The following is an 18,618-nucleotide window of genomic DNA, read 5'->3' on the forward strand; positions in this document are numbered from 1 at the left end:
CCAGCCACTGAGGTTGAGCATCTTTCATGGCAATTTTACTTGATGAGCTTATAAGTCTCACACCCTCGATGTTCAACTTAATTACTACTCTCTAGATATATTTCTTTACAAGGGTTCATTACCGCTTGATAAGCGAGAGACCGACTCATCTTAAAATTTTGACTCGATAAATTAACAAGTCAGAGTCAGATGTCGCGGTATGGAAAGCGTTTCGGACATATTATAAATATCGCCGTTTCTTTCTTTTCCTCATTCTCTTCCCTTGTTTTGATTTCTCCCCCCAATATCTTTCCCTCTCGCAAAGGGAAGACGAACAAACAAAATCTCCGTGTATAAAAAACTGAAACGACATCTATTGAAGAGAGGTAAACTTCAAATCTATTGATAAATCTTCAAAACCCTAATTAAAAATGTGGATTAAAATCTCCGTTCTGATTTTTTTTTAGGGTTTGTTTTGTAAGGAAAAATAGAGAAGAAGAAGATCAAGAAAACATGTCTTTCGATTTGCAGTTAAAGCCATCATGTGGAGGTTGTGGATCAACTTCTGATCTTTACGGAAGCAATTGTAAGCATATGACACTCTGCTACAGCTGTGGAAAACGAATGACTCAGAATCGTGCTAAGTGTTTCAATTGCGGGACTCAAATCACTCGCTTGATTAGGGTTAGTTAGTTCAATTTTACTTTTCATGTATTTTTATTCTATCAAACTCAATTTCTAGGGTTTGTTCGATTTTATGCTGTAATGTGCCTTCGGATTTTAGAGTGAATTTTTATTTTATTTTTCCTTGAATTTTGCAGGAGTATAATGTTCGTGCATGTTCTACTAGTGAGAAGAATTATTTTGTAGGAAGATTTGTTTCAGGAGTCCCAGTGTTTTCTAAGAAGAAAAATGCTGACAATAGATGGGCGCTTCGGAAGCAAGGACTCGTGGGTCGTCAAGTTACAGATACCTTGCGGGTACATACTTGTTTTATTTTATTAGTGTTTGGGCTAGTGTTATTGATTAGTGTTTTTTGGTTTCTGATTGAAATCATGCCACATAAGATTTTTCGGTATAATCTGTTTGAACTTGGGGTCCTTGTACTGTTTTGAAAATCGAAATGATTGGCTGTACTACCATTTGAAATTAGAATGAAATGGAATTCTGAATGAGCTGAACTATATTAAGAATTTGCTGACTTCTTGATGATGAAAAATCGATATAGATTGGGGGTTAAGTACTTGGTAAATCTTTCTTGCTTACTGTTGTTTCAATTTTTTTTGCATGCAAAGTTTCAAACAATATGTCAACTGATTCGGGGTATTGTTGAGATTGATCAGGAGAAGTTCAAGAATAAACCTTGGCTTTTGGAGGATGAGACAGGCCAATTTCAGTATCATGGACACCTTGAAGGTGCACAATGTGCAAGTTATTATCTGTTAATGATGCAAGGGAAGGAGTTTGTTGCCATTCCTGCTGGTTCCTGGTAAGCTAAATGATATCCTATAATGAAATGGATCACTCTTTCTACTTTTTGCTGGTTTCTTGCTTCCTTTTACAAATTTGCACTTCTATTTGTAAGATAGTTGGTCTTCTCGTGTTTCATGTTGTTTGTTTGCTTGTTTTTGTATGAATATTTTGTAACTCCTTTATATCTGTCATTCATTTTCCTATGCAGGTACAACTTTAACAAAGTTGCACAGTATAGGCAACTAACCTTGGAAGAAGCTGAAGAGAAGATAAAGAAAAGGAGAAATGCTTCTGTGGGATATGAAAGATGGATGATGAAAATAGCAAATAGTGGGGCAGCTGCTTTTGGTGAAAAGGAGAAGGATGAGAAGGAGGCTCAGGCTGGTGGATCTAGGGGAGGGCGTAAAAAAGAAAATGATGATGAAGATGAAGGCAATGTCTCGGATAAGGGGGACGAGGATGAAGAAGAGGAAGCACAAAGGAAAAATAGACTCAGACTCAATAAGAGAGATGGCGATGATGATGAAGAAGGTCCAAGTGGAGGTGATCTTGACATGGATGACGATGATGTTGAGAAGGGTATGATTCTTTGTGACGTTTCATTTGTTCTTACTTATCCTAGTACCAGATAGGTTTATTTTGGTGTGCCCAAACTGTTGTCTTCTACGTTACATAAGGTGTTATTTACGTTGTAGTTCTTGTTTTCAGTGAGTCATGCTTTTTGTCGATTACAAGAGTTCATGTGGCAGAACCTCTGGGTCAGCATATATGCATGTAGAGAATAGTTTAGTCTGTTTTCTTTTTCTGTATTCCTTTTGTTTTGAGCTGTTCTGTTCGCATAATATTTTTAATTATGCTCTGTAGTTTGTGGCTCACTTGACGCTTTTCGGGACTCATTAATTCAACATCCCAAATTGGAGATCATTACAGTTTTTTAGTCTTAAGATTTTACACCTTTGATGGCCAATACGTGGTTATTAACGGTCCATAAACCTAATTGTAAGAATCGGTGACTGCTAAGATGTTTATCAAGTCACTTTAAGCATGTGCGTGCAGTATAAAAATTCAATTTTCAGTTTGTGTTTTTCTGAAATTTGCTAATGCTTCATAGGCGATGACTGGGAACATGAAGAAATATTTACTGATGATGATGAAGCTGTTGGCAATGACCCCGAGGAACGAGAAGATTTGGCTCCAGAAGTTCCTGCTCCCCCAGAAATCAAGCAGGTTCACCCCCATTTTATACCTACAGCAATCACTTTGGCATATTGTACATTACTCTTCAATACTCTTTCAGAGCGTCATCTTTCCTGTTGGAAATTCTAAAAACAAATAATAGTTGCCCCCTGAATTCCCATAGATGGTTAAATCTATCGGCCTGGAAATAATTTTGGGCTGGGTAAAACTAATGTTTGTAATGTCTATTACTTTCACAACGTAGGTTGTACTTCGGTCGATCCAGATTCTCATAGGAGCTCAGGTTGAATAAACCCATTACATGATTGGTGCTATGGATGATTTTGGAAGTACCATACTGTAAGCATGAACTAGGTGGTGAACTGGTAATCACTATGTTCCCGACAGTCAATTAGGGAAATGCCTAATACACTCTAGTCTGCTTCAGAGAAATTCATGAGATGACATAGTTAATTAAAATTTCTCCTTGGGGATTGCATGGTTATTTAGGTTTAGGATTCCGAGGTCCTAACTAGCAGCTTCAAGGATTTTAAATTTTTAAGGATTTATGCAAGTATAGGTCAACTGATATTGTTTTGTCACTAATATTCAAGGGAATCTGGTACAGTTTTATTTCGTCTGACCTTAGGTTTGGAGTGCGCTTGTAAGGTGAGCAGCTTCAAAATCCCCCCGTTCGGAAGAGTGTTTGCAAGCAAAGGTTGTGACGAATGTCATCATTTGGATATTCCTACCTAGTAGATGACAAGAAAATCTATCTAAACTTGTAGCATTATGTATATTATATTAGTGTTCCTTGCCAGGATACCTCTATGATCTAAACTTATGTCGTTAGGATGAACAATTTTTGGCTTTTTAGTTAACTATTGATATCCTTTTGCATAGGGGTTAATAAATTGATGTTAGTGGATTCAAGTTATGTTATTTTGGAATAACTGAATATACTCGGACTTACTCATCCTAATTCCAAGAATTCATGCGGTTTTACATACTTCCAGGATGATGATGATGATGATGATGATGATGAGGCCAATGAAGTGGAGGGTGGTGGGCTGAGCAAATCTGGGAAGGAGTTAAAAAAGCTGCTAGGACGTTCAGCTGGAATGAATGATTCAGATGCCAAAGCTGACAACGATGATGACGATGTAAGCTCATATTGTTTCACCCAGGTTTCTGAAATTCACTTAATCTGCATGTATTCTATCCTGTTTTTGGATGGCATTTTGTCTCCTGAACTTTTTTAAAGGGAGAAAATTTGTGCATTGTAGCAGACAAAGCGGATTACATTCCTCCGATAATCCAAGCTGGTTTATCTAATTATTTCTGGTTACCTTGATTCATTTGCAGGAAGCGGATGATGATATGAGCATGTCATCTGCATTGGCTCCAAAAAAGAAGGATACACCTAAAGAAGAACCTGTTGAAACTCCTGCAAAAGCAGCGCCTTCAGGATCTACTCGTGGAACCAAATCTACTACATCCAAATCTACAAAGTCAAATAAAAGATCATCTGGGGATGATGGTAAAGTTGCCAATAGTGCACCTTTGAAAAAGGTGAAGACGGAAATGGTGAGTTCTTGTTTTTGCTTAAAACAGGGCTCTAAACCTGATTGATTTGTTGTATCTTATTGCCATCAACTTCCAGCATCTTTTTTATTGGGCAATTACAATTTTATTTTGATTGTTCAGGAATCAAAGTCTTCTGCAATAGAGGGGTCTGCATCAGCTTTGTCGTCCGCCAAAGCTTCAGCTGACCCATCTCCTGGCTGTGTTACCGAGGAAGAAATCAGGGCTATCTTGGTACAAAGTGCTCCATTAACAACACGAGAGCTCGTGGCGAAATTCGATGGAAGGCTGAATTCAAAAGAGGTGCGCTGTTGGAAACTTTTTTAATGCCCATCTTGCTCGCTTGGACTTAAGTTTGTAAATAACATTTAACTTGTTTAACTAGGACACGACACTTTTCTAGATTTTGCCATATCGACAGAGACTCATCATTAACACCACCATGCCTCTGGACACTTCACTGGTTAATTGAACATAAATCTCCTGTTTGTGGTTAATAGCATGTATTTCCTTAATGTTTGATCTAATAAACGTATTTACAAGTAAAGCACCTAATAACCGAGACAATAGCTCTTTATGAACTGTTGATGCATTTGAATTTTGAAGTGTGAATGTGTGATTTAGTTGACACTTGAAAGAGAGGGTTAGCAACACCATAAATCCGTTTAGCCAGTGGGTTTTTTCCAACAAACCCGTGGTTCCCACAATCCTTTGAATGTATAAATCCAGTGGCTTGGATTGGTTGTGTGCACACCAACCTTTCAAGTTGGTGAGCCAAAATCGCGCTTAGGATTTTGGTGTCATTGTGTGTATCTTTACATACTCCACTACCATAGATTAGGTATTTGCCTTTTTTTCTTAGATGTGACCATCTCTCAAGATCTATTGAGAGGAGAGAACAGAGAATAAGCTATGACAAGTTTAGTGAACCAAAATTTGGCTATGTGACTATATCTGGCCTTGTCTCTTAAATTGGCTAATTGCTGAACAGAGAATAAGCTTATTGTTACCTGTTTATGGTAAATGTTACAGTTTGGTTTTCTTTTTTGCCCCAATAAGTGGGTTATGATCGTTTTCTTAACTTGGTTGATATATATTGCCGCAGGAAAAAGATGCTTTCGGTGCAATTTTGAAGCAAATTGCAATTGTAAAAAGGATGGATAAGTTCGATGGGGCCATCTACGTGGTATTAAAGGATAAGTAATTTTTGGTTACCTGTAAGCTTTTATTCGTTGACGGCTTTCTTGGGTTGTAATATCAAGGGTTTCATTGCATCTCTGCTGATATGGAGATCCTGAGTATTTGCAAGTCAAAACAGGAATACGGCTCTTGTCGCTGTTATCAAAGCCGTCCGATAGGCTAGGCCATATCTAGGGCCTGAAATTGCTGGGGCCTAAAATCTTGAAATTTCTTACATGTGCAGTACCCTACTGATGTTTTATACTTGTAAGCTTAGGCCATTGTATATGTCAAAATTGATATGACTGATTGATTTAGGTTTAGATCAGCTTTCTTTTCGTTCCCCTTAACCTTGCATGAACAAAAGACGAGTATGAAGTCTACTCTCTTTTATCAATCCAATCGAAGGAAATATGGGTTTTGTGTGGTTTCGTATCTGGATTTTGTCTGGAACTTGCACTTAGTACCAGACTGCCAGTCCAAGCCAGAGTCTGGTACCTGACCCGTACACTGACTATCACTGACAAAAATTAATACAGTATATAAAATGTAACGAGAGTCTCGGTTGGTTTCAGTTATTATCTGCATTATTACTCGTGAACATATTCATTTACTCCCAATGATAATTTATCTAGTCTTTTTTCACAGTTAAGTTTGCCTACAAGTTGTTGTCGGGCGAGAGCTCTAGTATCTCCAATACTCAACCCTCTGATTATCTAGTCTTTTTGAATTACTATTATTTATAAACACCCTGGATTGCTCCTGTTCACATATTCCGTGGAAAACATTCAGGTTCAATTCTAACCAGAAGGGTCAGTTGTGGTAATCTGAAAATGAAAATAAAGATTGTGAATTTTTATGGTTAGGTTCGGAGCTTTTGATAAAATAGAAAAAGTTCGTCCGGGTCCTGCAATCTCTTTGCTTCTACTGGAAAAATCAATGGGAACTTACGAACATGCCTTGGAAAATATGTTCTTGTGGTTGCATGAGAACCTGAGGAGGAGCAAAACAAGAAAGCAGACAAATTAGTACATAAAGTAGAAAAACCCTGGGAGATCTCTGCACTGAGGATTACAGATTTAAAAGATACCAGGAGAACTAGTTAAGAAATCAAAGCGCAAAAAAGACATTGTTATATGACCATCATCTTTGGATTATTAAGTACCAGCATATTGAACCATTAACTGACAACCCCATCTAAATGTACCTAATTAAACACCTTTTATGCCAGATAAACCTACACACTTGTAGTAACTCAGATAGCTGAAATGAAAACCTTAAGAGAGATCACAAGGACAATTGCAGTGAGTGTGACAAATAAATTGAATGCACCAGTACCCTTATGCTGGTTGATCATGATGCTTCCAGATCTAGGACTATCAGTACTAGTACTGTTGCTGCTCTGAATGCTACAGTTGCTGCCGTGAACTGTAATCTTGCTGTTGTAATTATGGTTGTACTTGTGGCCAAATTCACCACTGCTCTCTCCGACACTATGTCCACCATTAGTATGGTTGTACTTGAGGCCAAAACCCACCACTGCTCTCTCTGACACTAAGTCCATCGCCTCAGGCTGTTTTCATTATATAGGCAAAATTATTGGTTTTGTTAGGATCCCATTTATAAAAGTTTTCTGTTTGTTTGTTTTGAACAAAACCATGACAAACTGAAAACAACAACAAAATATAGGATAGATGGAGAAGAGCACATAAACATACCTGAAATCGTTATGAACAAACACGAAAATATCATGTACAAGAAAAGAAGTATCAAAGTTCACGAAAATACCTGAAATCCCATTCATCATTCTTCTTCTTCTAATCCACTTCAGTATCAAAGTTTACGATTTAGGAAGAAGTATAAGATGAAAAGTTATGAAAGTTTGAGGTAGATTATTATATGTTTGGACATGGAAATTGGAAGTCCTGGGCCTTGATGATCCAACAAAATATGACTTCTTGGATGCAAGGTATGCATACAAGTGCAGTAGCCAAATTGCATCATCAACTCAACCATCAACAAGTTAGCTATGGCCTAAACCCCAATAAATTGCATCGTGTTTTATGTTATGCACCATTCTCATGAAAGATTCCCCGCACCCCAGAGAACAACCTAAACCCCAAATGACATGCAGGGAGAGTCCACACAAGTCCGTCAAAAGTACTGAAATTATCCAAAATTCAGATAACATTCCGATTTTGAGCCCTTAAAGTTGCCTTACTGGTGATTCAGTTTGGGTTCAGAAATGCAGATCATGTAAATGAATTGTATAATCTAATTTCTCAAACCTCAATAACTTCCAATATAGTGCATTATGCTCTTCCAATGCTCAGCTGAGTCTAAACCTATCAGATTTCTCCTTTAAAGAGTCTACACTATGCAACAGAACTATCATGACCCGAGAAAAGTAACACACAAAATGTTGTACCTATGCAACTTCAAAGAGACTTGAGCATAAAAGGAGCAATGGCATATATGAACACCAACAGCGGATCCTCTAAGAAAACAGCACAAATAAGATGCCAGTCTCGGGCCATGGAGAAAATGTAGTCCCAATAAATTTTTTGAATCAGGGGACGACCACTATGCAGTATTGGGACACAAAGCAAATTTCGGGCAACTAGCCAGCGTGAGGCTGAGAGACGAAGCATATACATAGCCATGTAGCAAAATTTTGAAACACCAGATTGTCAGTTATAAAGCAAATACAAGTCACTGTGCGATTTACATCACAAGGCTGAACTAGTCAATATCTTCGTGGATGTGTTTGTCTGAGTAAGCATCTGAATACGAGTTTCGGGCTGGGTTTCCATTCTCTTATCGGAATCTCTTAAGACACACTTCAGACGCCTGCAAATGTTGTTTGGTGAAATTAAGAGATGATGCAGAACATTGGACTAGACAGAACTAGTTGACATTAGTCCAAGGCAATTTTCCCTCGAATCACATTTGGAATTTCACAGAGAACATACAAACAAAAAGATGCAGAAAAAAAACTCAAGGTATGGTTCCTCTCTCATTTCTCCCATACAGAGAAAGTATACGAAAAATAGAAATCTTATTGACAAAATAAAGATCCCCAAAGAAAAAAAAAAGAAAAAAAAGTCAGAGATCAAGCCTTCTCAAGTGATGCAGCAGCTATAATCATGAATACCCAACTCATCATCAGAATCAGCATCATATGATTCATCATGGACACCCTCTTCATATAACCCCTCTGATTTTCATCCTCCTCTAAAGCTTAATTTACCATCAACCAAACACCCATGACGGCACTGCACCTTGATACAAGCAACAAAATTCACAATAATACAAATCTCATCAATGGGTATCTTTAACATAAGTGTTTTAGGCAAATCGTTGTAACCCAACTTTTATATCCACTGACTTGACCAATCTATGTCCTATGCTCACCTGTTGTGTTCGCTACTGATCAACAAATGACACAAAGGTACAACAGTTCGCTATTGGATTCCATATACATATATATATATATAAGTTTCATCCACTAGTTAAGAGTTGTGTATTAAAAAACAAACTTAAAAAAGATGCAGTAAAACGAAGGGAGTCTTAAACCACAGTACTCAAAACCAAGTTTAGGGGCTCCAATCAAACAACTTGGGGAAATCCATCAAAGGTATTATTGGCAGTCTACCCGGGGTAGTAACACACGGCTTCCCCCTTCACACTTTTCTGCAACACGGGATTCAGCTAACTTGACACCACAGATAACAGCATACCACATTCTCATCACAAACTTTTCAGACCCACTGCCTAATATGGGTCCAAGATACTCCAACATTTTAGACGGGCAAGCACGATCTTTGTGGAGCATCAACATGATTTGTTCAAACACTGGAACAGCTTCTTCCTGCGCGTTGAACTCCCTCCGTGAGGCTGAAACATGATAATCGAAGATGTTCCACATGATTTCTTCATCGACAGGCATAGCTTCTTGTTTCTTCCGAACGAGCTCCAAAGTCTCTATCCATATCCCTTTCCGCATGTTCTTCTGCAGCCCATGCTGTCACCAAAGTAAACAACCAGTAAGTCAAGGAAGCTAACGAACCACACATTCTAAACTTCACTACGTATATATGTATGTTCAGTTTTAGCTCACCTTTTCATATACATCCCACTTAATCTCACAACAGAAAAGCTCCTCCTTCGTTTTCGGCATTGCTTGACTAATCTGTTTGAGCTTCAGAAGGTTCTCGTAGTCAAAGGATACCATCATAAAATGACGGTTTCGACCAAACCTGTCACCATACTGTGAAATTTTCACCTTTTCTCTGGCTAACCTCTCTCTGACTATATCCGGAAAGGGATCAAGTCCTGGTAAAGACAAGGAAACAAAAGAATGAGTAAAACTATATTTTGAAACGGCCCAACGGGATACAGATCTAACACTAGGATATAAATGAATCAGGTTGGAAGAATATACCTGTCGTCCCTGCTAACTGGATAGCAAAGATAAGTTTCATCCACAAGTCTGGCACAAAAGTTGCAGATGTTTCCCCCAAACTAGGCCTGACCAGCTCCAAAATATCTTCTGCATTAGCATGGTCTTTGATTCCCAACACAATAGAGTCAACAACACTAGTAGCTGCTTCTTCCGGCCTTACAAACTCCATAATCTCACGGAAAATCCATGGTCTCAATCTGTTATGCAACTCTTCCTGATGGTGAAGTAAAGAAGCAAGCAATGTAAAAAGTCATCAGATACTTTCAGAGTATTAGAAAAACAGGCATGGGTGCAGAGAAGAAGAAAAAAAAAAGGCTACTGGAGTTTCATTACGGCTCGTATAAAACTCAGCAAAGAAAGTGCACGCGGCGAAGGATACAACCAGGGTAAGAGTCTCACCCTGTCAGACACAGCCCAATCAATCTCAAAAGAGGAGAAGCTCTCTACATTCCTCGGAATTGCATTCCCTAAGCGGTTTGCTTCACAAAGCGTCTCAAAGGAAAGCATTCTGTTCTGCTGCCAAAATGATGGATAACTGTAGCATCTATTCCTTTTAATCACATCTCCAACACGATCACTACGTTCTTCGGAGTCCCAGATTGGATCTTGCTGACGCAAGTTGTTGACAGTTGGCATATCTTCCACGTTCGACAACTTGGTGTTTGGATTAATACTGGATATGGGAAATGCTGCACATCCAGTTTCGAAAAAGGAGAAAATGAATGATTTAGAGATGGATAATAGTAGATTCAAGTAAGATGCAAATAGAAGAAATGAAGAAACCCCTATTAAAGCACAGTTCTCTCCAAATAGACAAACGACATTGACGTGATGACCAACAAACCATCAAATGATTGAAAAAGGGTAAGTAACAAGGAAAACAATTATCAGGAAATGTCATGCCTTGGTCATTTTTTACCTGTCTCTAATATTTTCACTAGTATGAGCAGCGTCCTCCATAGAATTCGGACAACCGTTTCAGCATGAGCCCATGAGGGTTCAAGCACCTCCAGCATTCGAGATGGGCGGTTTTGTTTTTTGATGCTGTCGACTACCTGATCAACCACACTGGCCTTTTCCTTCTTAAGAAGCTTCATAACTTCTTCTCTTATCCACGGTCTCATTGTCTCACGCAAGTCACACTGTAAATCATGCCCAAAGAGGGAGAAACGTGAAAACGTAATCAGGGAAGAACCGGAACAAAAACAAAAATGGGGTAGTTATGCAAATTTAGACCAAGATTGAAAAAGAACAGCCTGGGTCAACAGAACAGAGGATCAAGCCCAGGCAACCTGAACTTACTGAGTTTTAAGGGCCGCAAGTTGTTCCTGGACAACCTAATAAAAGTGTTTCATTCCATTAACTTGAAAAATGAAGAAACAAATAGTTCTCGCTGTTTTGAATCGGGATGATTGGATGCAAGAAAACAAGGTTTTCAGGACTAACAGAGGCTAACAAGATGCATGCAACGAGCTAGTGAAACAGAATACTGAAAATTAGCAAAGGAATGAGTCTCCCACCTGGTCAAAAATAACCCAGTTTATCTCAAGCGAGAGCACCTCCTCTTTCGTTTTAGGTGTGTCATTGAAAATCTCGACCCCCAAAGGCTTCCTCCTGTCGACTATAATAAACCAAAGGAAGGGAGTATAAAAGAATATCATTAGATAAAGAGTGAAAAAATAATAGAAAATATTCATTTATGGGCAGGTTCTGGATCCAAGGACGTACTTTTCTCGAAAAACTTGATGCTGGAGAAAAGCATTTCCCACATGTTCCTGAACAAGCTTTCAGACTCAACCTCATTGACCAAACGGAAGGACATAATTAATTTAAGAACTGATGATGCAGAACCATGATTATCCAAAGATTCCAGAATTTGAGAAGCAAGGTCATCAGCCTCTTCATCTAATGAGTTTCTTGCGATATTTGAAATCCATGGCCTCATTTTCTCGTGCAGCGCATACTGTAGGTGAAGTAGGTAAACCAAAACATATTCAGCAGAATGGGGGATTGGGGAGAAATAAAAAGAAGAGCAAAACTTAGATATTGAGCGAAGGATACATGCACGGCTAAAATAAGCAAAGAAAGACCACAACAAGTAGAAGAGAAGGCTCACCTTGTCAACCACGGCCCAATTCATCTCATAGTTGAACACCTCCGTTGTCATTGGCATCATGTAAATGAAGTTTTTGAGTCCTTCCACCGTCTTCTTGTCAAACGTCTTAACCAGATCCTGAACTTGGACATAAAATTCCGATTCGTAAATCTTCTCCATATCTCTGTCACAACTAGTATCCAAATAAATATCCAAGTAGCCAATAGATGGATCTTGCTGGTGAGTCAGCCAGTCCCTACAAAACATGCCTGTTTCTTTTTCTAATTCAGACCTCAGATCTACTGGATGAATGTTAGAGATACATTTCAACAAATCGGCGACCTCAAACAGATTGACATCAGTGCATTTATGCTGACGCAACGAGGCGGAATAATCTATAATTGGAGGTCTCCTCTTGGTGGAAGTTTGAACATCACCCATGTCATCCTGTCTGTCCCTCTTCTTTCCGTGCAGGTGTTTTTGCTGCTTCTGACTACCACCAATGGATTTGATTTCAGTAGTCATGTTCTCATCACCCTTTTGATTCTCTATTGCATCTACACATAGGAGAACAAGTATGTAGAGTTTAGAGCCACATTCAAAAAATTGACGAATTGACACAAGTAGTACATATCAACAATTAAGCCATGTCCTCCTCATTCTATAATATAGCATTTAGGGTCTCTGATAGGTGCCAACATGTTGAGGTATATATGCAGAGGATGAAGGGCTATGTATCAGTGAATCTCAATAGATTATAATCCGGTTAAAATGTAATTTGTTAAACGAGAATTAAAATCGAGCATCATGCATCAACAAGAAGATTACTGAGAAATAAAATCTATATGCACCAAGTTAGAATAGGCATGATCTCACCACCCTTGATTGATCTACAATATTATATATGATCATAATTAAAACTTGAAAAGAAAAATTTACTGAGAACCAATACAAATTGACACAAGTAATACCATCTTTCATTTTATAATCAATCAATACCAACAAAATCATCCACAATCAGCTAGGTGCCAATACATATACTAATTATTAAAATCGAGCATCATGCACTCACAAGAAGAATGTAAACATTAGTTGAATGAGAAATAAAATCATAACAAAATTTAACCAAAACCTGATATGATTTGAAGTACTTAGTCTCTGCACATTGAAGGATATACTATAACATTACTGAGAATTAAAATCTAGCATCATGCATTAACAGGAAAAGCGTATACGAGGCTATAATAGTCATGTTCTCAATTTCTCATCATCAACCTTGATCTACAGTATTAGCTAGTATGATAACAAAAACAAAATTTAAGAAGAAGAAGAAGAAGAAGAAGAAGAAGAAGAAGAAGAAGAAGAAGAAGAAAGAAACGCAAACCTTGAGGAGTAGCAACAAGAAATGGTGATGATGATGGAATAATATTTATGGATATAGAAGAAGAAGTGAGTATAACTTCTCCAGCTCCATAATATTTACTGTTTTCTACCAAAAACTTGAAAAAATCCTCTGCTGATTTGAATGGAGGAAGTATACAAGGATCAAATTTATGATTTTCTCCAAAACTTATTTTTTTTACTTGTTTTTTTGCATCTCCAAACAACATAGAAGAACCAGAAGCTGATTCCATGACACTCAAACTACTCTCTCTCTCTCTCAAAGAAAAAACTAGAAAAATAATAACAAGACATGTCCTTATATTTCTCAACGCCAGATCGACATCACCGTTCATTCCATTTTGCTTTTCCGAGAGAACATCTTGGCCGTCCATCTTCTAATACTTTTCCAAGAGAACATACTCACCGTCCATCTTTTACGAGTTGATGTGAAACTGAAAAGACCCTATTCTCGTTTAGCCCCAAAATGCTAAAGCCCACCCGGACAGAATCAAAGGCAATGGGACAGTAAGAAATATGATCCGCTCCATATGGTGATCCGAAATTTTACCGTATCCAGAGCCGGGCCTGAGGGCGTGCATGCTGTGCGACCGCACAGGGCCCAGCTCTTTTGAGGGCCTTTTCCCCTGAGTCCAGTCCAACATATAAAAAAAAAATTGTTTTTGCCAGAAGTCGAACAGGGGACCTTTGCGTCAGACACTTTAACATCGCTCCAATGGTCCATCAAACCATCAATATTGTATCTGTTCATTTTTTCAGCCTCTGCAATATAGTATAGTTGAATCTTATTATTTCCACTCATAAACATTAGTATAGCGATGTCTATATGTTTTGAGATTTTTTCAGCCTTTTGCAAGTTATTGACTTTTTTTCTATCGAAATTATCAAAAGAAAAATTGACATTATAAAAAGTCCTACGAAATTTTCACGCACAGGGCCCTTCTAGGCACAGGATCGGCTCTGACCGTATCACTCGGTATTCCGCTTAATAATGTTTAAGCACCAACGTCTACATTATCGAAACGAAGTGCATCTTGATGTTGTTCATTTTGTTATCGAGGTTTTAGTATCTCTTTCAGGAACGAGATAGATATATTTTCAAAGTTCTCATTGTCCATCAAATTTGGGGATTTGACAATCGATCTCCAAGTTGAGTCGAATGACTCAGTCTTGGGAAAATGTCCCAAATTGGCGAAGCTTGTCTCACTTTGAGCCGACAACGGCTACAGTTTCAGTTTCTATAAATTCAAATATTTTCACTTGCATAATTGATTATAATTAATTACAATACATCATTGATTATTCTTGTTGTTGTTAAGATGGTATTATACCTTGACTACAAATATTATGGAAATTGGAAAAATATTAAAAGAATTATCCCCCTTCATTTTCATTGTGAACAACGATTGTTTCCTAAAGCAATCAGTCTACAAGTACATTAACGTAGACTGATTTCGGTAAACCCGTAAGACTTTGATTTCGAAAAATTGAATTTTTGACTAAAAATACTTGTCATTAAAATCTAATTTAGAGTACTGGGCTTATATAAAAGTACCCGATCAGAGCCATTTTCGCTTGTATTGCGCTAAGAGTTTAATCATCTTCCGATTGTTTATTTTCGTAACACTCTCCCAAATCCTTGATATTCCGAACCAGGATAAGTAATTAAAGTAACTTGCTTCATTCGTGGATGAGGGGGAAAAACGATCAATTGTTTTTGGAATCGTTGATAACCGAAGATGTTTGCGTTTGAAAATAAAGAAAAGAATGAGAAGAAGAGAAGAAAAATCGGTTGATAAAGGAATGGAAATAATAAAAAAAAAGAGTTTTAGGTTTTATTACATTGGAACCTCTATATAAGAATACTCCATATAGGGACAACCTTCATTTAAGATTATTTTTTTTGGGTCCCTACTTGAGTTAGTTATAAGAATAAACTCCATATTAGAGTAAGTGTGACATACCAGAAAAATGCGCTTATCGCGTTATGACTCAGTGCCATAACTCCCCGATGTGCCACTCTAATGCTAACGATCGGGCCTTAAAACTTCACTTTGCGCCAGGAAAACGCACATCCATTGCCTTTTCAAGCATTCTTAGTAAGCGTGACGCCTTGAACTTAGCTTCCACACCATTCCAACCTACCCTTGTTCTGCCAAGGGTATAACGCCTTAAAGACTATAGTTGATGCCTTTTTTTTGATGGAAACGGGGGCTTTGAATCGCCCCTAAATTTTATTTATGATTACCTCATTCAAATTGAGGTTTGAAGGATTACATTGATCAATTACATCCATAAACAGGACAATACAGATAATACAAGATTTGCATTCGAAACTTAAATAAACGAGATAAGAAAATCGTATTAAACTTCTGCAGCCTGTTGAAATAACGGTTTCAAACCATTTTGTTTCTTTACTATCAAATATACCAGATGCTTCCATAAAAGGGAAGTAATATGCCCAAATCAGATTCTTCACAAACGATCTCCATATCTAGCGAAGTAGATCGTTTTCATCCATAGCATGCTTGATAATAATGCAAATCCAAATCCACCAATATTCCCTAATTATAGAATAAGAAAACAAGTCCTGATAGTATTGTGAAACCATCAGACCGATCAGAAAACCATAAAAATTGTTTAGAAACAAAAAAAAAAAAAAAATTCTTGAAAGATAAATATATACAAGGAAACAAACTCGATCCGTTCGGTAGATCTGAAAAATCAAACCAAAACCAGACGGATCAAGGATCTGAGTTTTGAAGAAAGTAGTTTTTTTTTCCTTATTTGTTTCAGACAAGTTTGTAGCTCTGCAGAGAGACAAAAACCGTAGTTGATGCATTATTATATGCATCACTGGCTTCCGAGTCTTGTCCAAACATACAACATGCCTTGGACTCGCACATACGATACTTCAAGACTATTTCCAACTTTCTTACTAAGCTAAGGCATCACTGAAAACATGCACCGATCTTTCTCATGCCAAGGTTGCATCAATCAAGCTCATACCGTACCTTCCTTGCATCATCCTTATGATTCCAATGGCTTATGCAAGCTCCTTTAACTTGCATAAATATATAGCTTATTTTCCTGGCCATGCACAATGCGTCATTGGTGCATGATTATGTCGAAAGGCTTGATAGGAAGTATGGCATCCGAGGGATGGAATGTTAAAACGCAAAGGGTTCGTTTGACAACTTGTATGGATAAGACATAATACAATTGCAAGTAGACCAACTGAATGATCCTTGATAATATTATATGGATTTTATATATCTCGTCTTTAGAAGAGATGCTTATACAAAGCTCAACTCGATAAACCGCGTGTCGAATACCAAAGGGATCTCCCCTCAACAATGTGAAGAAATCCGAAAACACTCTATCCTAGGGAACACGCGTACGGATTTCGGAATGCGATCTTGCGGAGAAAGATAAATGGAACACGTGTCTTACTTCCTCGATAGGGGGATGTCAATAAATAGGGTATGTCCAGTCCTAACAAACCCAGTGGTCATTTTGTGGGAATTTGTATTATACTTTCTGAAGCAAGTCTCTGCATCCTGAATTACCCGTGCTCTGTATATTTTGTACCTTGTACAAAGAGTTTCCCGGTGGCTTGAAATATACATAGTTGTTACTTATGAGGAGATATGAAACTGAAAATCTGAATGATCCGTTCGTTCCATATTGCTTTTCCGGAGAACATGATCACCGTCCATCTTTTATGAGTAGATGTTTTACTTGTTTTTTTTTCATCTCCAAACATAGAACCAGAAGCAGAAGCTGATTCCATTACACTCAAACTTCTCTCTCTCTCTCTCTCCAAAAAAAACTAGAAAAATAATAACAAGGCATGTCTTTATATTTCTGAACGCCAGATCGACATCACCGTTCATTCCATTTTGCTTTTCCGAGAGAACATCTTGGCCGTCCATCTTTTAATACTTTTCCAAGAGAACATACTCACCGTCCATCTTTTGCGAGAGAGAGACCCGTTCCCCACTACAATATCGTTTTAGGCCTATTCCTATCGGGGATGCCAAAAAAATATAGTGGAAATTGAATTATTGTCCCTTTTTTTTATGGGCATTCATAAATATCCCTAAATCTCTTTATAAATGTCCATAATGGCATAATATAAATTATCAATAAAATTTTTTTTCTCATGGTCCGATTTTTAACCTATTTGTATTTTATATTCGGCTTTTTCTTTATTTCTCACTCGGAGAAAAATCAACGGAACTCACCAACACCTTCTTCATCGCACCACCACCACCATTTACATGGATCAACTTTCATTGTTGATCCAATATAGTGGATCAACTACCATTGTTGATCCACTAAATTGGATCAACTTCTATTGTTGATCCTTTTTTTTCTGGATCAACTACCGTTGTTGATCCCCTAAACTTGATTAACTTCTATTGTTGGGTCTATTTTCATTTGGATCAACTACTGTTGTTGATACAAAATATTTGAACCATTGGTGGGGGCGGCGGCGACGAACTAGTGGTGGTGAAGGAATGGTGGTGGTGAAGGAGTGGTGGTGGAATATTAGTGGTGGTGGCGGTTGGTAGGTGGTGCTTGTTGAACGGTGTTGGTGGAATGGTAGTTGATGTAGTTTTGGAAGTGGTAAGTAGAGTATCGTTCAAACCCGGACTTGTAAGATTCGATTTCAGACTTAATAAAATATATACAATAAAGTTGTCACAGTATCGAGAGGTACTGAGACTCAGGATTCCACCAAATTCCATTCATGTGATTCAAATAATAATTCCAATCAATTATAGATCAAATATTAAAAATATGGACTCTTATTCTTTGCCAAAAGTAGATTTTTGAAAAGCAATGATTGTAAATCAAAAGCATGATGTATCAAAAATACATAGACCAAGCATACACCATCAAACGAAATCACACCCATTCAATAAAAATCATAAATCGATTAAAAATCAATGCAAATAGTCATAAAAGAATTATTAGAATTACCACATGCGTGAAATAGGGCTTCCTCCGTCATCCCAGTGTTGAGGTTTAGCTTCTCATATCAAAAACAGGCTCAAAAGAATAAATCATGGCTCAAAAGTTGTTTCTATTGAAGAGATGATATGATTCAGTGAATATGCAACGACGTACTGGCGTTACAGAGTTCACTGTTACAGGAGGTGTGTCTAACTGAAGATAAATGTGGTTGTTCAGCTGTTACAGAGAGAACACTGTAGCGGTGTTGCGAATTTGAGACGATGTTCTTCGTTCTGCAACGCTT

General features: G+C 37.8%; 2 protein-coding genes across 2 annotated transcripts; one reads left to right on the forward strand and one right to left on the reverse strand.

The window, feature by feature from the left end:
* Positions 1-269: 269 nt before the first annotated feature.
* On the forward strand, positions 270-5,828 carry LOC113309887 (transcription initiation factor IIF subunit alpha-like). The gene is made up of 10 exons (XM_026558407.1): positions 270-365; positions 447-663; positions 801-959; positions 1,323-1,468; positions 1,661-2,031; positions 2,564-2,679; positions 3,645-3,791; positions 3,994-4,215; positions 4,336-4,515; positions 5,318-5,828. The coding sequence occupies exons 2-10, from the start codon at positions 493-495 to the stop codon at positions 5,414-5,416; spliced, it is 1,611 nt and encodes a 536-aa protein (XP_026414192.1). The 5' UTR covers positions 270-365; positions 447-492; the 3' UTR covers positions 5,417-5,828.
* A 3,062-nt stretch (positions 5,829-8,890) lies between these two features.
* LOC113309886 lies at positions 8,891-12,087 on the reverse strand. The gene is made up of 8 exons (XM_026558406.1): positions 11,973-12,087; positions 11,585-11,819; positions 11,377-11,477; positions 10,776-10,998; positions 10,256-10,545; positions 9,836-10,070; positions 9,512-9,726; positions 8,891-9,415 (listed from the first exon to the last, which is right to left on the reverse strand). Exons 1-8 carry the CDS (start codon positions 12,030-12,032, stop codon positions 9,032-9,034), a joined length of 1,743 nt encoding a protein of 580 aa, XP_026414191.1. The 5' UTR covers positions 12,033-12,087; the 3' UTR covers positions 8,891-9,031.
* Positions 12,088-18,618: the final 6,531 nt, after the last annotated feature.

The sequence above is a fragment of the Papaver somniferum genome, chromosome 9 (assembly GCF_003573695.1).
Source record: "Papaver somniferum cultivar HN1 chromosome 9, ASM357369v1, whole genome shotgun sequence".
NCBI lineage: Eukaryota > Viridiplantae > Streptophyta > Magnoliopsida > Ranunculales > Papaveraceae > Papaver > Papaver somniferum.